Consider the following 20,376-nt stretch of genomic DNA (forward strand, 5'->3'; position numbering starts at 1 on the left):
CCATTTACCTATAGCAGTGAGGGTGGTTCTTGACCAGAGTTAATTTGCCCCCAGAGGCAATGTCTGGAGTTAACTTTGGTTGTTACAACTTGGGACTAGGGGCTGCTACTGGCATCTAGTTAGTGAATAGAGAGAGACCAGGGGTCCTGCTAAACATCCAACAGTGTACAGGACAGCCCCCTACAACTAAGATCATCCAGCTAAAATTCTAATAGTGCCGAGAGTGAGAAACCCTTGAGGATCTTGATAGCGCTTCTGTTTTTTTTTTTTTCAATGTATGATTAGATCAGAGATTCTCAATCTTTTTGGCCCCAAGACCCCTTTACATTGTTAAAAAATAATGAAGTCCCGAAGAGCTTTTGTTCTTGTGGCTTTTGTCTAGCAATATCAATATGCTCTTTTAGAAATTAAAACTACATTTTAAACATATTTTTAAAAAATAATAGTAAACTCATTACATATTAATATAAACAATGTATATTTTTTAAAACAATCAAATTAGGGAGAAGAGGTGCACTGTTCACATTTTTGCAAATATTTTTAATATTTTTAAGACCAACTTGTAGAAGATAACTGGATTTAATATTTTTAAGACTGGCTTGTAGAAGATAACTGGATTCTCATATCAGTTATGTATCAATTTATGTTGCCCATTGAATGGATATTTTATCCTTTATCCTTGATATTTTGTCCTTATTTTGTAACATTATGCATTGGTCATTTGAAAAAATTCACTGAACCATAAAAATCATCCAAATGTTGACACATTTCATTATACAACATCAAAGTATTATATTTGCTAATATCACCACCAAATCTCATCAGTAAAGTTTTCAAGTATTGGGAACCTAAGTTCACAGTGACAGACAACAAGTTTTCCAAATTATAATTCTCACCTGAATCTCAGTTATGAACAAATACCATCAGTGTCCCTTAAAGTGACAGATAAAATTCATTTATTTTGGAGGTGTTTATCAAATATCCAAATGTGAATAACCACAATTTGTTAATTATTCTTTCAAGAAAAAAAAAAATGGTGCTTCATTAAAAATGTGACTAGTTTAGCATGTAACTCAAACAATCACAGAAATGTTTTTCCTTAAGAAACCATAGTACTTCAGTAAGCAGAAGACATGATTTAGGCTTACTTCCTATTGTGTCACATGAATATTAAAAAGCTGTATACTCAAGGGTTGAAATGAACACTTTTTACTGCTTCATCCAGGACATTCTTAAGCAAAACTGGCATTTTTGGTTTTTCATAGCAAAAAACAAATGTGGTGGTGACAAATACAATGACAAGTACAGTTGGGTACCACTGCTGGTAAAACCAGCAGTTTTACTCACTATTGCCTTTGCATTCAGTGCAAATATCAACAGAGTGGAAGAGGCAAATAAAGTTGTAGTATACTATTAAAATCATTTTGACATTGCAGAACCACTGAAAGGGTCATAGGACTTAAGCTTTTGTTCATTTGGGTTTTGTCTATCATTATCAATATGCTCTATTAGAAATTAAAGGTACATTTTAAACATACGATAATTTAAAAAAATAATAGTAAAGGCATTCACAGACCACACTTTGAGAACTGCTAAATTAGATTGATTATATTGTATCCAAGGTCTCTTTGCCTCACATCACAAATTCAGGGCAAGGCTTCCACAGGAGGGTCTCTGAAACGTGTTGTATATAAGAATATCCAGTGAGCTTGTGCAAAGTTCATATTTCCAAGCCCTACATCGAGAAATTCTTAGTAGGGCTCTGGAATTCACAGGCGATTCTGTTGTTAGATGGAGACCTGGCACCTACAGTTCTCCACACATAGGTGATTTGTATTCCTGCAGATAACCTCATCAGTGGGTTACATTTTCCCATAGGAAAAATCCTCTAATTGGTGTTACTATTCTTCTATAGCATTTATTTGCCCCATCTAGCACTAATATGCCAGTTATTATGATTAGTTTAATGGTTAATTAATAATCATTCCATTTAGCTTTTTAGAGCTTAGAAGGTCTTTTTGAGGACAATTGATTTCAGATGGTCTTATAAAAAAGTGCTCAGAGGGAGGAGATATGGGGATATATATATATATGTATAGCTGATTCACTTTGTTATAAAGCAGAAATTAGCACACCATTGTAAAGCAATTATACCCCAATAAAGACATTAAAATAAATAAATAAATAAAATAGGAAAAAAAAAGTGCTCAGAGGATTTTCGCCACTTTCCTTTCCTTAAGCAAATGTCTTTGTTGCAAGTAGAGAATCCAAGGCACCCTATTGGTTACTGTTTTAAAAACAGCCGCTGTAGCAGCTTCCTCTGTAAAAGCATCATTATGGGTTTTAATCGTGAAGTTTGGAGACTGACTCCCTATCAGAGCTAGCCTTGTTCAACTTTATTTGTTTTCTTCGCTCCTTTCACAACATAAAATGACTTTAGAAAACAATAATGACATTTCAACTGAGAACTTGGCAGGAGGGTAAAGGGGTTGCTTCCCAGGACATCTGAGGAAGAAGGCAGTATTGGGAGACCTGGGGTGAGGGAAACAGCCTGGCTTTCCACTGGGGGACATAAAAAGCTTCAGAATGTTTATTAAAAAACAAAACAAAATAAAAAAGGAAGATTTTCAGTTCCCCAAAGTGGTTTGGTTTTTTTTTTTCACTTTATGGCTTTTCAAAATTTAATATGTAAATGTATTAACCTGAAATCTTTTAAAATGAAGATTCTGATTCAGTAGATCTGGCATGGGGCCTGAGATTGTGTGTTTCCAGCACATTCCTAGGTGATGAGGATGCCGCTGGTTCATGGACCAGTGCGTAACGAGGTCTTACAGCATTCTGCTTCTCCTGGCAGTCGTTGATAGGCACTGTTTGCCCTAAACATTGTTTATTACTTAAGTCTACGTAAGCTGTTTTAAAGTTTTTGTTCAAATGAGCCATTAACATTAGCTAATGGAGCTATTGGTCAGTGGTGATTATAAATTCTTCTTTATACGTTAACCGTATCCTTGATTGACTGAAATGATACTTTGCAACATGAACCTGAAAAATAACACTCTGAAGTTAGGTAGGGGTGGAGTATATTTATTAAAAATTCCGAAGTCCCATGACTCAGTGAGGCAGAAGTGTATTCGGCATGCATCATGCCATGTCACCCATGTGCAGAAATCCATTTGTCAACTAAAGATATGATACTACAGCTAGTTGTAGTATATTATATTAAATGATCATTTTCAAAGTTCTTTCATATTCCTCATTATCTTTGATCCTCATTCATAATACCGAGGTAGTGAATATAAGTATGGCTTTATTTTATCATTTCATTTAAAATAGTTTAATTTAGATTCCTGACAAAAATAAGCTTATAGAAATTATAGAAAAAATTTTAAAAAGGAAAAAGTCATTATGATCCATCATAAAATATTAACATTTGGGATGGGTTTTTCTCATTTTTCTTTACCAAATTAAAAAATTAAGTTGAACATAATTTTGATCCTCCCTTACAATGTTGCATCCTACTTTTGCCACGTATCGTAATAGCTATTATATTATCATTTTAACATTTTAATGATGTTTATTGGGTACATCTTATTTTATTTCTCCGAATTGTCAGCAGATCCTCTCCACATTTATTGAATACTTCTTCAGTACTGCTGACTTGTGATGCTGTCTCTGTGTTTGTGTGTGTGTGTTTGTGGGTATCCCACTATATTCTTGGTTTGCCTACACTGTTCCATTATGTCTTTCTCTTAATTGATCACTGTGTCTGCACCACCCATTTTAACTGTAGCTTTACAAAACATTTTAATATCTGGCCCTCCTAATGATTCTTGTTGTTCCAACTGTTCTCAGCTATTTTCACCCACTTCTGTTTTCCTGTGAATTTTAAAATCACTTTGTCATGTTCCCTAAATAATCCCCAATGGAATTTAGTTTTAATTGATTTAAAACTCTTACTTAATCCCAAATGGTTACATGAGCATGAACTTTTCCACACTGAAAGAGGGCAAGCCTATCCACCCAAATCTTCACTGTTTCTCAGGAAATCTGCCTCGATTCCTCCATGTACATGACATCAAGAGCTACTTTGTTAAAATTGTGGTATTTTCTGTTACCATTCCACCATTATGTCTGCTAACTGGGTTTTGCTGGTATTTAGGGAAACCTTGTGTGAGAGTGTGTGTGTGTGTGTGTGTATGTGTGTGTGTGTGTGTGTTATCCATCTCATTTGCTGAAACCTCTTGTGAGTTTCTTTAATTAAATTTTAGTATCTAGTTTACCAGTCTAATAATCACATCATCTGTGAATAATGAAAATTTTGTGTCCTCCTTTACAGTTGTAATATCTCTTATTTTGGTTTTATGTTTTGTTGCATTGGGTAGAGCTTTTGGGGCAATGTTTGGGTAGAGCTTTGTGTTACTGCAACCTCCAAGACTTATCCTCCAGTAAATTTTTCTTAACGTGTTATGTTAGTGGTAGGTTTGAAATAGCTATTTTTCAACATCATAATAAAAAATATCTCTATTGCATCATTTATCTTTGTGCCTTTTTAAATCAGAAATGGATATTAAATTTTATCAAATGCCTTTTTAGCATCTATTCATATGATCATATTGGTTTTCTACTTGGACTTATTTATGTGTTATTTTCCTAGATTTTTTTTTTATTACTAAATCTGTCTGTGTACCTGAGGTAAATGACCTACTTATGGGGAACCAATTTAATAGCATATTAAAAGAATAATTTGTAACAATTTGAGACTCTCTCCCTCTTTTTCTGTCTTATGTAATTGCTTATATAACATGGAAATTATCAGTTGTTGAAAGATTGAAAGAAATCATTGGAAAAGCCATCTGGCTCCAGTGTTGTTTATTCTAATTTTCCTTTTTATGGAATGCTTAATTAATGTATTGTCTTTCCTTTTTGTTTAATAATGGCTTTTCAGATTCTGAAAACAGGTTTTGTCCTATCCCATAGGCATTACACATCATTGTTCTCATTGTAATAGTTCTAAAGTATATGAAATTGTGGTTTTGATTTCCTATTTGATATGAGAGTTACTTAGGAAAGTTCTTATTTTCCCCAATTGGAAGTTTTTATTTGTTTAGAATTTTGGTTTAATAACATCTGGTTCCATCTCATTATACAGAGGTAATATAGTGTATGCCTTTCCATATACAGAGAATTTATTGATTTTTGTGAATGCCCCTTGACATTTTGGTCCTCCATCCCAAATATGGTCACTTAAGTATTAAAATATTATTTCCTTCTCTATCATATTTTCTGGGAGTAGCTTTCATAATTTTTTGTTTTATTTTTATTCATAAATTCAGACCTTTCAAATGTATACATACACAGCCTTTTTCTTTTCTCTTTTGTGAGTTGTTCTGTTGTTAAGCTGAAAAAGATCTTTGCCACTCCAGATTATTTTTTTTCGAATTTCAGATCTACAGGCTGTTACAAGAATAGCACAATAAACATCCCTATATCCTTCTCCCAGATTCACCAGTTGTAAATATTCTGTCAATTTACTTTATGTCTCTTCTCCTGATCTCTGAAAGGCTTGCTAGGTTAGTTGTAGTAATCATGACTCTTTAAAGCCTCCAGTTTGTATATCCTCAGAAAAAGGTCAGCCTTCTACATATCCACAGTGCAGTCATCACGCTCAGGAAATTGAGTGTAGTATCCAGTCAAGAATCACACATTGCATTTGACTGCCATAGTCATCTTGAAATTTTTCAGTAAACAAATTAAATTTTGAACCGTTTGAATATAATGTGGTTTGTCATATATGGTGAAGTCTTAAATTTGGTGCGCTTTTTTCTCATAATCATGGAATTGTCCCAACGCTATTTATTGATAAAATTTTCTCTTTTCCACTGCCTTGCATTGCCTCTGTTTCTATATATAAAATTCGCACACACACACACACCTCTTTCGTTTTCTTTTAATCGTACTCCAATACCCATGGTTTAATTATTTTAACTTCATAATATGCTCTAATATCTAGTAGTGGTTTTTCACTCACATTCCTCTGTTTAAAAAATAAGTGCTGAACTATATTTCCTATTTTAAACAAACAAACCAAAATAATCCCGTTGACATTGTTAGAATTTCAAAATTGAGGTCATCTACATCTTCGGGCCTTCAAATTGTCACCTAACTGACCTCCTATTTTATACTATTTGCTTTTTCCCAAAAAAAAACCACATCAATTTGGCAAGAATTGACATCTTTACAATATGTGATGCTTTCATCCAGGGCTTTAGCATTTCTGTCCATTTATTCATCTTTAGTTCAGCACAATTATTTAACACCCACTGTGCCAAGCCCTGTGCTGGGGACTGGAGATATTCTCTTATATCACTCAGTAGAGTTTTTTTTCTTTTCCTTTCCCAAGTCAGGCCTGTACATGTCTTATTTGTGTTATCCTTAGCTATTTTTTAAAGGATTCTATTCTAAAAGGGTTTTTCCCTTACCTCTTCTAGCTTGTTTTTCATGTTGTACAGTTTATTTATCTCTATCTTCTATCAAACCACTTTACTGAATTCTTTTATTAATTTTAAAAGTCTTTCACTTGATTCTCTTCGACATATTAGGTCACAGTCATATTATCTACAAATGATGATAAATTGCTTTCCTCTCTAAAATGTGTATCTCCTGTTTTGTGTCTTATTGCATTGGCCAGAATTATCCCACTTTAGATACAAGTTCTAGAGGTGAAATGACTTGCTCAGCATGTCAGACAGAGCTAGTGAGTGGTAAAGCCAGAACTAAAACCTCAACCTTGCTTTTTTGGTGCAGTAAAGGTCACTAAAATAAGGCCATCCATCTAAATATAACTGGCCCCATATCTATCCAGTTGCTTTTTCCTAAAAGGAAGGTTGACATTTGCAGTGCTTTCAGTCCTCTCTTTAAATGACTTAACCTCTTAGGTGCATACACACACACACACACACACACACACACACACACACACACAGAGCGGGCATGATGATGATAAATGATATGGAGAAAAATTAAGCAGTGAAGTGTAACAGGGTATAATGTGGTTGGAGTTGCTGTTTTATTTTATTTTTTTAATATATAATTTTTAAAATATTTATTTATTTATTTTGGCTGCACTGGGTCTTAGTTGCAGCACGCGGGATCTTTGTTGCCGCACGTGGGATCTTTAGTTGCAGCATGTGGGATCTTTTAGTTGCGGCACGTGGACTCTTAGCCGCGGTATGCATGCGGGATCTAGTTCCCCGACCTGAGATCGAACCTGGGCCCCCTGCATTGGGAGCATGGAGTCTTACCCACTGGACCACCAGGGATGTCCCAAGGTTGGTATTTTAAATACAGTGATCATGTAAGACTTCTCCAGCAGAGGTGAAGAAGCAAGCCTTCCAAGGGTTATGTATATCTGAGGGAAGAACATTCCAGGCGTCAAGGATAGTAAATGTGATGGCCTTGAGATGGGAACATGCCTATAGGGTATTCAAAGGACAGCAAAGAGGCCTCTTAACAGAGGGCCTTGGAGACACTGTAAAGATGCTGCCTTCTACTCTACATAAGGTGGGAGGCATAGTGGGGCTTTGAGCACAGGAGTGTCATGACCTGAGTCATGTTTTTAAAGGGTCACTCCAGCCACTGTTTTGAGATTGTTGGGGGCAAGATTGGAAGCAGGAAGACCAGTTGGTAGGCTGTGGCAATAATGCAATCAAGAGATCATGGGGGTTTGGTAGGGTGGTAGCTGTGGAGGTGATGGAAGTGGTCAGATTCTGGATATGTATTGAAATTAGAACCACGGGAGTTGCTTATGTATAGTATTGTGAATGAGAGAGGACCAGTGATTAAGAGAAAATACATGAGGGCTAAGTCTTCTGCATTATGGTTTAAAATATATCTCCACCCCAGTAAGTACATGCTCAATTAAAGCTAGTTATACTTCTTTTAAATAGTTGAGAAGAAGATATGGCACTCTAGCCATCATCAGATGGTTGTCTGGTTTCTCCTTTTAAGGTTTCTTTTGATTTTATCTGATAATAATTAAAGCTTAATTTGAACTCTTCAGTTGAATTGTTATGGCCCCTTTACACAGCATATGTTTCTTCCTTTAAATTTCTACTCAAAATCCACTTTTGTTAAATTTTTTTTTTTTAACAACAACAACTTTTTTTTTTTTAATATTTCAGCTTACTTTTTTTTTTTTTTAAACTTTGGGTTTATTTTATTTATTTATTTATTTATTTATGGCTGTGTTGGATCTTCATTTCTGTGTGAGGGCTTTCTCTAGTTGTGGCAAGTGGGGGCCACTCTTCATCGCGGTGCGTGGGCCTCTCATTATCGCGGCCTCTCTTGTTGCGGAGCACAGGCTCCAATCGTGCAGGTTCAGTAATTGTGGCTCACGGGCCTAGTTGCTCCGCGGCATGTGGGATCTTCCCAGACCAGGGCTCGAACCCGTGTCCCCTGCATTGGCAGGCAGATTTTCAACCACTGCGCCACCAGGGAAGCCCACTTTTGCTAAATTTATTAAGTGCAGTTCAATCACAGGAGAAGAGTCCAAATGGAAAACAAGGCAAATCTTTGTGGTCTAATTTGATAACGCTGTAATAATAATGCATGCAGCAGTTGTTTTGGCTCCAGCCAACTTTTAGAAAAAGCACTTTACTCTGTAGAAAGAATGTTCTAGACACACTATCTCATTTAACCCTCACACTATCCTATAAGCACCCCTCTTCTCAGAATCCTTCCCTGGCCAAATTCCTCCTTCTGCCCTCCCCATATTGAATTGTACTGAACAGTTAATATCTGTCTCCCCCATCTCAGTTCTGAGCTCCCAGTGCCCAGGGGCCATATTACATTCAAATTTTAACCTAGTACACTGTAGTCACACAATAAATATCTGATGAATAAATGAATAAGTACATGAAAGACAGAGTGGGCAGTAGATCACACAGCTAGTCAGAAGCCAGGGAAAGATGCACATGCACATATTCCGATGCTAAACTGCAAATGTATTCCTCTCCCCATTTCCTTGCCTCCTCTAATGGCTATTGTGACTAAGCAAATCGTGAACAAACAGGAATTCCCAGAGCCTTGGAGTAAAGGTTGGCTAACTAAGACATATCATTGTAAATTTCAGTTTCATGGTTCAAGTGACCTTTAATGTGTGGAATGTAATTGCAAAGCTAGATTCTGTTGGGGATTACAAAGCTCACACTTGTTTCTTAGCCCATCTTGTACAATAATGCCAAAAGTTTATCATAGCATTTCTGTATTAAAATGTGTGCATCATTGAATACTAAAGCACAGCCTCTTTTGAAGGGAGAAAGAACATCCAAGATTACTCAGTCCGTTTCCCTCATTTCTTTAAGAGCTTTATTGAGCTATAATTTGCATACCATAAAATTCAGTCAGTTTTAAGTGTACAATTCAATGATTTTCAGTAAATTTGTAGGGTTGTGCAACCATCAATCACCACAGTCCCATTTTAGAAAATTTTCATCACACCATAAAATACCCTGTGCCTGAGTGCAGTTGATTCCTGTTCACACCTGCAGTCCCAGGCAAACACTAATCTGATTAATGTCTCTATAAATTTGCATTTTCTTGACATTTCATGTGAATGGAGTCATACAGTATATATAGTGTTTTTCATCTGGCTTCTTTCATTTAGCATAATATTTTGACCCTCATCCATACTGTAGAATATATTAGTAAATTGTTTCTTTTATTGCTGAATAATATTTCATTATATGGATATACCACATATTGTTCATCTGTTCACCACTTGATAGACATTTAGATTGTTTTAGTGTTTTGGCTATTATGAATAATACTGTTATTAACATTTGTATACAAGTTTATATATAGACATACATAGATAAATATTTATGAATGGAATAGCTGGGTGAATGGTAGCTTTATGTTTACCTTTTTAAGGAACTTCCAGACTATTTTCCAAAGTGACTGCACCATTTGACTTTCCCACAGCAATGTATGACAGTTCCAGTTTTCTAACACCCTTGCCAACACTTGCAATTGTCTCTTTTTACTGATAGCTGTTCTAAGTGGGGAGGGGGGTAGTTTCTCATTGTGGTTTCTTTTTTTTTTTTTATAAATTATTTATTTATTTTTGGCTGTGCTGGGTCTTCGTTTCTGTGTGAGGGCTTTCTCCAGTTGCGGCGAGTGGGGGCCACTCCTCATCGCGGTACGCGGGCCTCTCACTATCGTGGCCTCTCTTGTTGTGGAGCACAAGCTCCAGACGTGCAGGCTCAGTAGTTGTGGCTCACAGGCCCAGCCGCTCCGCGGCATGTGGGATCTTCCTGGACCGGGGCACGAACCCGTGTCCCCTGCATCGGCAGGCGGATTCTCAACTACTGCGCCACCAGGGAAGCCCTGTGGTTTCTTTTTAATTGTTGTTGTCTTATTTTCTTTTGTTCTTCTTTGTTTTTATTTAAAAATTTTTTTTTATTGAAGTATAGTTGTTTTACAATATTATTTTAGTTTCAGGTATACAGCATAGTGATTCAGTATTTTTACAGATTGTACTCCATTAAAAGTTATTATAAGATAATGGCTGTGATTTCTTGTGCTGTACAATATATCCTTGTTGCTTATCTATTTTATACATAGTAATTTGTATGTCTTAACCCCATACCCCTAATTTGCCCCTCCCCCCTTGCCTCTTCCCTTTGGTAACCACTAGTTTGTTTTCTATATCTGTGAGTCTGTTTCTGTTTTGCATATATATTCGTTTGTATTATTTTTTAGATTCCACATATATGTTTGATTCCTTCTTTATATCTTTAGTTGTGGAAAATCTTTTCTGCTAGTCTTCAGGTCATTCTCATAGATAACTACTCTGTAAATAGTTGTAATTTTGGTGTGCCCACGGGAGGAGCTGAGCTCAGGGTCTTCCGACACCACCATCTTGGCCACACCTCTTAAGGTTGACCATCTTTTCATGAGTTTATAAACCACTTGTATTTTATCGTTAGTGAAATGTCTAGTCAAATCTTTTGCCAATTTTTAAATTGGGTTGTTAGTGTTTTTATTATTGAGTTGTGTTGTGTCATTGTGTATGTTAGATATGTCATCATACCTTGCATACCTTGCATACGTTGCAAATATTTTCTCTCAACATGTAGCTTGTCTTTTTATTGGTATAATAGTGTCTTTTGAAGTCAAAATTTTTTTTTTTAAATCTGATAACATCCAATTTATCAGATGCTTGTTTTTTTGAAAAGTGTTGTTCTGGGATTCTGATAGAGATTGCTTTAAATCTATAGATAAATTTGATGAGAATTGCCATCTTAACAATATTGACTATTTCAATCCATAAACAGGGACTGTCTCTTCATTTTTTTCAGAAGTTTTTTATACTTTTCAATGTCTAAGTATTTCACATCTTTTGTTTAGACTTATTTTTAGGTATTCTTTTTGATACTATTGTGAATAGAATTGTTTACTTAATTTCATTTTCAGATTGTCCTTTCCTAGTGATAAAGATAATTCATTTTTATATATTGGTCTTATATCTTGTGACCTTATTGAAATTGTTTTATTTCAAGTTGTGTGTGTGTGTATATTCTTTAGAATTTTCTACATACAGAATAATATCACCTGCAAGTAAAAAGTTTTACTTCTTCCTTTCAAATCTGGGTACCTTTAATTAATGAATTAACTGGCTAGAATCTCTAGTACAATGCCTTATTTCATTGGCTTGACTCTCTAGTACAATGTTAAACAGATGTCCTTGTCTTATTCCTGATTTTAAAGGGAAAGCATTCGATCTTTTACCCTTGAGTATGATGTTAGTTTTATGTATTTTGTAGATGGACTTACCAAATTCAGAAAGTTTTTTTTTTTTTCTATTCCTAGTTTGTTAGTGCTTTTTATCATAAATATGCCTTGGATTTTTTTCAAATATTTTTTCTGAACCTGTTGAAATTATCATGATGTTTCTTCTCTTTATTTGAAAAATATGGTGTATTGCATTAATTGATTCTGGAAATTAAATCAACCTTGCATTCCTGTAATAAATCTCACTTAGTCATGATGTGCAATCTTTTTCATATGTTGCTAGATTTAGTTTGCTAATATTTGGTTAAATATTTTTTAGATCTATGTTCATGAAGGATAATGCTGTAGTTTACTTTCACTGTAATGTATTACTCTGGTTTTGATATCAGGGCCTCACAGAATGAGTCAGGATGAATTTCCTATTTTCTGGATATCAGAACTATTTATTGTTTTAATATTTGCCATATGGGCTGGGGCTTTTTGAGGGAAGAATTTAATTACTAATTCAATTATTTTACTGGTTATGAGTATATTGAAATTTTCTATTTTTTCATGAGTCAGTTTTGGCCAATTGTCTTTCTACGAATTTATCTATTTCATCTATGTTGTCTATTATTTGGTATAAAGTTTTTCATAGCATTCCCTTATAATTTTTAAAACTTCTATAGGCTCAGTAGTGATGCCTCCTCTTTCATCCTTGATTTTGTTAGTTTATGTCATAGCTCTTTGTCTTTGGATCAGTGTAGAGAAAGAGTTACCAATTATGTTGATCTTTTCAAAAACCAACTTTTGTTTCATTGATTTTTCACTCTTATTTTTATGTCTTCTATTACATTGATTTTCACTCTAATTTTTATTCTTGTTTCCTTTCTGCCTATTTAGAGTTTAGTTTGCTCTTATTTTTCTACTGTCTTAAGGTAGATACTTAGATTAATGATTTGAGATCTTTCTTCTTTTCTAACAGTTATTTAAAGCTATAAATTTTCCTCCAGTCACTACTAAAATTGTTATTGTCGCCAATACTGTTCAGTTTAATCATTGCTCTTTGGAGAGAGAATGTGCTGAGCTCCTCACTCCACCATTCAAGAAGGCCCACACCCTGATTTTTAAATATGAGGAAGTTGAGGCATATAGAGGTTATTTTAGGTTGGGTTCTTCCAGAAACAGACTCAGGGATGCTGGGTGAGCTTCCACTCCCTACTCTGGGCCACCATGGCTTCCCCCATTATGTACAGACGCCTGCTTTCTCTGCCCTGTCTAATGGCTTTAGGACTGAACCATCTGGGAGGGAACTAGAGCAGGGCAGTTAGAAATCTTGAACTGTACTTATAAGTTTTGAGGTTGGTTGTAGTGTTGATGAGTTAATTGTGAAACTATTTTGTGTGTGTCATGTGACAATGTATATGAGTAAAATATTCATATTGAAAATGAGGGTTCTTGGTGTAGGAATTTGGAAAAACAAATATGGGAAAGGTAAAGAAGAATCTTGTATTACTGGATTTGAATTGGCAATACCAGTATGAACTAATCAGTATGAACTTATGATGTTTAAAAAGGTATTTCACAACAAGGTCCTACTGTATAGCACAGGGAACTATATTCAGTATCTTGTAATAACCTATAATGGGAAAGAATCTGAAAAAGAATTCACACCCACATATGTATGAGTGAATCACTTTGCTGCACATCTGAAAGTAACACAAAATTGTAAATCAACTATACTTCAATTAAAAACTGTATTCCTTAATTCTGTCCAGTTAAAGGGCATAGAAGCAATTGTTTAACAGTACAATGAGCTTACTTGGTGCCCAGAAGTGCCTGATTATGGTTCCAGGGAAGGAGGGCACAGGTGAACCTCGAACATCTTGTGGTGCCTGCAAGCAAGGGTGTGCTCAGTGATCAATGGGACCACCAAAGGATGTGCGAGCTGCCTGAAGGGGCTTCCACTGGACTTAAAACTATTTTTATTTTACCCTTACTTAGATATTTTATAGGAGAAGTCACTGTGATTGATGGAATGTTGCCATATGCCTCAGCAGAGTTGGGCTGAAAACAAAGGTTGAAAAATACTTTGCTTAACTGGATCTCTGCTCTTATGCAAGTCCCATGTGGTCACTGGTCATAGGTGCCCTGTAGGGGAACTGTTGGTGCCCATACAGATGCCCTCATCTCCCCTTTCCTGCAATGTGCCCATCCTCCAGATTCTATCTGCTTTGATGCAAATGGCCCTTGACCGTGACCATCTTTGAAGGGTTGCCGTTAGGCTACCAGAGCCACCTTGTTTGACCCACAGAGTTGGGAGTGCCTGGGAGTTTGTCTCTGCAGGAGGGTCCATAACCAATAACTGATTGGTATCAGAGGCTCAAACACCCTTGGCTTGAGATAAGACAAACTGTGGGGTACAATTTATGCTCCAGAGCTCCCTATGGGATCAGATTGAGTCTGGGACCTTGCCTTGAAATCATATTCTTACTTAGCTTCTGCCCTCTTCTCTCCTCTTCCCTCACTCCCTTACTGGTTTCTCCTGGGACCACTTCTTTAACAGATTATTTGCATTGAAACTTTGGCTGAGGGTCTGTTTCTAGAAGAACTTGAACTAAGACAAACCTATTTCTGGGAGAACATTGGCTCAAATATGCCACTTTCTGAAGTTGGGCAGCATACCCTCCGTCTGTCTGCTGACTTCAACATTCTGAATGGATATAGCCTCTGGCTGGAAACATCTTCCCTGGATATAGAAAGGGTGCCACAGGATGTGTCTATGATGGAGGCATGGGTCTGATAGGTCCCTGGTGCCCCTCAGTGGTACCTGGTCAGAGAAGCATGAGTCATCATCTAAACCATTAATTCGGAAAGCAGAGGAGGCATGAGGGTCCAGTGGCAGGGTTCTTCCAAAGCCTGCAGAGGTTCCTGCAGGTTTTGCTCTTAAAGGCATCTAAGGCTATTGACCTCTACGAGCTGGGGTCTTGGACTTGGGACCAGAGTAGAATATTCTTGTCTCAGGAGACACTGAAACTAAAATATAGAAGTTGCTGGCAAGCCTGGGTCTGAAAAGTCAGGGAGGAGAGGGTAGGGGGGTATCAGTCACTGTAGAAAGAGGATGAACAATGGACATTGACGGTGAGGGAACCAAAGCTAAGGAGGTGAAAGAGGTACAAGTGCCCCTTGGCCTTATGCATTGAGGTGAAGTTGCAGCCTAGCTTTCAGGGTCCTGAAAGAAGAGACCCTTATAATAAATTATGCAGAAAATGTGGTCATAAATGTCCACCTTCTCATTGGGAGAAATAGAGAAGGTATCACAGGAGGGGGAGATGTATGAGTAAATGTTTTATGTTGTGAGGTAAGCGTAGAAAAGAATAAGTTATTCTCGTACTATCAGGAATTTTCTACTTAAAAAAATCCTGTCTCTTTACAAATGATCCTGAATAGTTTATTCTCACCACTTACTTTGCACTAGAGATAGTGACTTGGTGGGGGGGAGTGGGTAGTCTCATTTAGGTATGATTTAATCATCACCAGAGAGCTGAAAAGAGCTTCGATAAATGTATTTTCAAGAGAATGATGATGAGAATGAAGTTACCTCAGAAACAAAAATAATGCCCCCTCTCTCGTTTTCCTCCCACCGCTTCCTACAGTATGTATCTCAGGGACAGGAAAGTCGCATAACTTGCTCGGCCATTTCTTACCTCCTTCCCCTTAGTCAGAGCTCCCAGATCTTTGAGAAAGGCTGCATTCCCTGGCAAAAAAAGATTTATATGACGAAATGGTTTACAGCTTTCTGGCTGCAATTGTAGATTTGCCTCTGAATGGACAGACTGCAGACACAGTGGGCCTCAGGAAGCTGCTGGGTGTGCTCTGGCACATTGATCCCAATTGTATGTGAACCATATGTTGACAACACAGTTTAACGCAAAAAATATCCTTTGCTAGTCTTTGTGATTTCAGACGAGGCTGGGTGGAATAGAGCTATGCAATTTCAGCTGCCAAGCAAAACAAAACAAAAAAATGCTTGGAAGGCCCTCTGCACATTTTGTTGGCTTATGGAAGAAGAAGGAAGGTAGAGAAAAAGAAAGGATACTGAACTGACTGTGAGTCTGGATTTCTACTTTTGCTGCAGTTTGACACCCGTGCGGCACTCAGCCTCTCAGCCTCAGCTGCCTCATCTGTAATCTGGCTGCTGAGTTTGGTTGAATTGACAAGTGAGTCCTCAGTAATCAGATTGGTGGGGAGGAGGGGGCAGTGGGGTCGCAGGCTGACCCCTGGAGAGATGATTTACCTCTCTCTGTAGCCCTTGGCAACATTCACGTGTCAGAGCTCAGTGAAGACCCCGCTGCTTGGCTGTCCATGACTGCAGAATCTCATGCCACTCATGGGCAGCCCTCGGGCCAGCCTTGTGACTCTTCTATTTTTTTGTTGTTGTTGTTGTTATTGTTTGGCTGCGTTGGGTCTTCGTTGCTGCGCGGGCTTTCTCTCTCTAGTTGCAGCGAGCGGGGGCTACTCTTCGTTGCAGTGCACGGGCCTCTCACTGCGGTGGTCTCTCCCGTTGCGGAGCATGGGCTCTAGGCTCATGGGCTCTAGAGCACAGGCTCAGTAGTTGTGGCGCGTGGGCTTAGTTGCTCCACGGCATGTGGGATCTTCCGGGACCAGGGCTCGAACCTGTGTCCCCTGCACTGGCAGGCGGACTCTGAACAGCGGAGCCACCAGGGAAGCCCCTTTGTGACTCTTCTTGATCCATCCCATTATCGGAGGGACAGGGACAACAGCATGATTCTAGGGAGTGGAATCCAGCCCCAGTGAAGCTCCCAAGGTTTTGGGGTAAGGATGACAGAAGGATTCAAGGGTGGCATGAGAGTTCTGGGCTGAGAAACAGAGACAGAGGTCTTCTCGTGTGGGTGGGATTAACCCAAGTGGTGATTAGGGATAGGCTGGGCCTCAGGGGAAAGCAGGGACCCACAGCTCTTTTCAACGTCCTGCTTCTAGGGATGAAGCTGTTGGTCCCTCCTGACCTGGTCAAGAGGGCAGGAGGGCTGGATCGGTTGAGTGCCCCCCAAGCCCAGTGTAGAGTATTGTAGGTGCTATTGCAAGCATGGATAGGTGAACCCAAGAGACTGTTGCTCCTTTTCTCTTAATTCCTTTCTGCCCTTCCCCTCATAGATTAGAGTCACATGAGTAACGGACCCTCAGCAAGTAGTCCTTAGCACACTAGCCAGATTCAGTTTTACTCAAGATTCTTGTTATATGTAAAGTAATACAGGTCCTGAAAACTGGCATAGGTGCTCCTCCACTCTCACCCCATGACCTCAGTTTGGGACTTGGGTCTTTGTGCTGTTTTTCAGGGACTGTTTTGAGCTTAACTGTCCTGATAACCATAGTGATGGTACCATTGAAAAGGACCTCAGAGTTGAGGATAGGATGAATATTAAAGTCGTAATTTAATTTAATTATTTGTTGACTTCAGTTTTATGTACACATACGGATGTCTCACACACACACAAATACATACACACACTTTGGGCTGTTGGAGACACTCACTCAGATTTCATACACACTTATTTAGGTGTCCAAACACTCAGGTTCACATTTGTCTGGATGTTACACCCGCTCATTCAGAGAGTATACACGTTCACTCAGCTTTCAGACACCCAGGTCCTACAGATCCTCATGTGGACATCGTTCACACTCAGATGTAGTTCGTGCTCCCAGAGAGGTTGGCCGCATTCACTCACATGTCACTCACATGCACTCTGGGCTGTTGAGTTCTTGTTCAGATGTGCACAGCGGATAGCAGGCATCTCATTGAGCTGTTGCTCACCTCCACTCACGTATCACTCATCCAGGGGCAGCACTCACATGCCCATTTGTTTCCCATCCGCATTGCTGACCATCCCCATGCTCAAGGAGATCCAGGGGAAGACTTGACCTATTGATTGTGTCATGTTTCCTTGGGTCAGTCCCTCTGTAGCCTTTTTTCCCTAATTAAATAATCCTGTACCTCTGTCTTCACCAAGTTGTGCTTCTTAACCAAGTGTCTTTAGATGGGTAGTCTGACTGAAGAATGGTAGCACTCACCACGTTCCATTTTTATAAACCATGTGTTCGTTCACTGTGCCATCTTTAAATGATTGGTTTGAGGCCACTGCTGCAGTCACTTCATTAATTTGCAAAAGTTCCTGGAGGTACTCTTGGGATAATTGGCTTAAATCATGAGTCCCAGAGATATGTGCAATAAAGATCTTCTAAAAAAAAAAAAAAAGGCATTTATTCAAGAGAACTACAAACTGTGGGCATTTGAAGAGATAGTAAAATGTTATCAGAATTCACAAAATTTAGGATAACTTTTATAAAAGGAGCCTACACATTTGGCATAGAGTTGGTGTTTTAAAAAGGCTCGGTCATCTCTCTTCACACATTAACACCTTCTTACAGTCCTTCTAAGTTGAAGGGAATGTGTGAGATCACTAGACAGGAGCTCAGAAGAATCACTGTTTATCTTGATTAGGGTTTCTGCATCCTGTCAGGTTGGGTTTCATGCTTATTTTTAATTTGAGTTCAATTTGGTCCTTTTGAACAAGCATTCACTGATCACTATATAGGTGTCAGGCAACCTGCTGAGCAGTATGTGGATGGAGGAGAGTGATACAGAGATAACTAAGCCACAACTTCCACTGCCTAAAAGGTCACAGTCTAGACCTAGAAACAGCAGTTCCATGCTTATGTTATTGCCGTCCCGAGCAGATAGCCATTAACGAGCAGTGGGGGAGCCGAGTAGGGGGAAAGTCATTCAGATTTGGAGGATCTATACCGGCTTCATAGAGGAGATGAAAGATAGGCTTAGCCTTTAGAGAAAGGCTTCCACAGGCAGAAGTTGAATGAGAGGGCATTGCAGATGGAGGAAACACGAACTGGTGATGGCATAGGCTGGGATCCAAAGGAGGTTTGTGCAATAGCATGGGGTCTGCAGCAGCTGCAATGAGGGGTTTACCATAAGACTCTCTGAGGGGTAGACTAGAAGCCAGACACAAAGTGCCCTAAAGGTCAGGATGAGGAGTCTCGATTGTCTCATTTGAATAATGGAGAAGCTATGAAAGTGCTTGAAGAGGGACAATGTTTATGTTTAGGAAGGTCAGTGGATTGACTGGTGAGTTGATCCAATCAGTTAGAGGCAAAGAGACTAGCTGAGTTCAGCTAAGAGGTGGGGAAGTGCCCAACCTCAACAATTTGATGGGAGGAGAAAAAAAGGGAGGGACAGGTTCAGATGGCTGATGTCAAGTCAACAGAGCTTGTTGATTAAAGCAGAGTGCAAACCAAGGATGCAGGAAATGAGAATGAGCCCTGTATTCAAGATCTGGCCACTTGATGAGCAATGCTACCCTCACTGAGGAAAGAAATGTAGAAGGAGGAGCATACAGGTTTGTAGGGGTTGAAACTGAGTTGCATTTTTGGACATATGCAGTGTGAGCTGGCTTTGGAACATCTAAATGGAAATCTGTTTCTACAAAGCAGCGGGTTTGTAAGTCTGAAGCTCAGGAGGGAGGTTTAAGTTGCAGACAGAAGTGAAGATGATAAATAAAAGTTCATCCCTCCAGGCAGTTGCTCATCTGCCTCTCCTCTTTCCTGTCCAGTGTTTATCAGCTGGTTGTCAAGGAGGAGCGACTTCAGAAGTCACGGAGGGCAGCTGACATCATTGAGTGCTTTTCGGTGCCGGTGAGCTATAGGAATGCCTCCAGCCTCGATTCTCTACACTACTTTGCTGCTGAATTGAAGCCTGCCAACCTGCCTGTCACCCAGCCATTTACAGTGGGTGACAACAAGACATACAATGGCTACTGGAACCCACCTCTTTCCCCTCTGAAAAGCTACAGCATCTACTTCCAGGCACTCAGCAAAGCAAATGGAGTAAGTATGGCCACATGGAGGCCATTTCTTGCCTTGTTTTTCCATTCTTAAATGAGAAGGCAGCATGGCTTTAGAGCAGAGGTTGACAAACTAAGGCCCGTGGATCCTGACCCATGCCTTTTTTTGTGAGTAAAGGGTTGTTTTTGGTTTTTGGTTTTTGGTTTTGAATACAGTGACGCCTATTCATTTCCATGGTCTGTAACTGCGTTGATGCTACAGCAGTACACTTGAGTAGTTGAGATAGACTCTATGCTGCATAAAGCCTAAAATATTTACTATATGGCCCTTTACAGAAAAAAATTCTGTGACACCTGTATTAGAGGATAGAAAGGTGTTTCACTTGGGCAAATCATATGCAGATCTGAGTCTTAATTTCCTCATCTATAAAAGAATACCTATAAATTTGATATCTATTAATGCACTAAACATGTTTTAGTTAATCAGTGACTGCTAACCCCTCTATCATTACCGTTAGTCACATTAGAAAATATTTTTCTCCCAAAGACAAGGTAAACTTTTTGTGTCAAATATTTTTTTGGTTACTGAGGAGTGCCAGTCATAACATTACAAAATCACAGGGCTGTAAAGGATCTCAAAGGTCATCCAATATCTCCCTCCCTCCCCCTACATACAAAACAGTGCTTCAGTCAGTATTACAATATCACGGTTAACTGATGTTAATGATTA

General features: G+C 38.6%; 1 protein-coding gene across 14 annotated transcripts in view; it reads left to right on the forward strand.

The window, feature by feature from the left end:
• Positions 1–20,376, forward strand: part of PTPRT (protein tyrosine phosphatase receptor type T) — a 1,098,035-nt gene that overhangs the window by 827,837 nt on the left and 249,822 nt on the right. For all 14 annotated transcript variants that reach the window (XM_082361692.1, XM_082361703.1, XM_082361700.1 and 11 more), the window contains exon 12: positions 19,416–19,689. In XM_082361692.1, coding sequence (XP_082217818.1) covers positions 19,416–19,689 — 274 coding nt within the window. The remainder of the gene's footprint in view (positions 1–19,415; positions 19,690–20,376) is intronic.

Source organism: Balaenoptera borealis, assembly GCF_965194805.1.
Source record: "Balaenoptera borealis genome assembly, chromosome: 16".
In the NCBI taxonomy this organism is placed as follows: domain Eukaryota; kingdom Metazoa; phylum Chordata; class Mammalia; order Artiodactyla; family Balaenopteridae; genus Balaenoptera; species Balaenoptera borealis.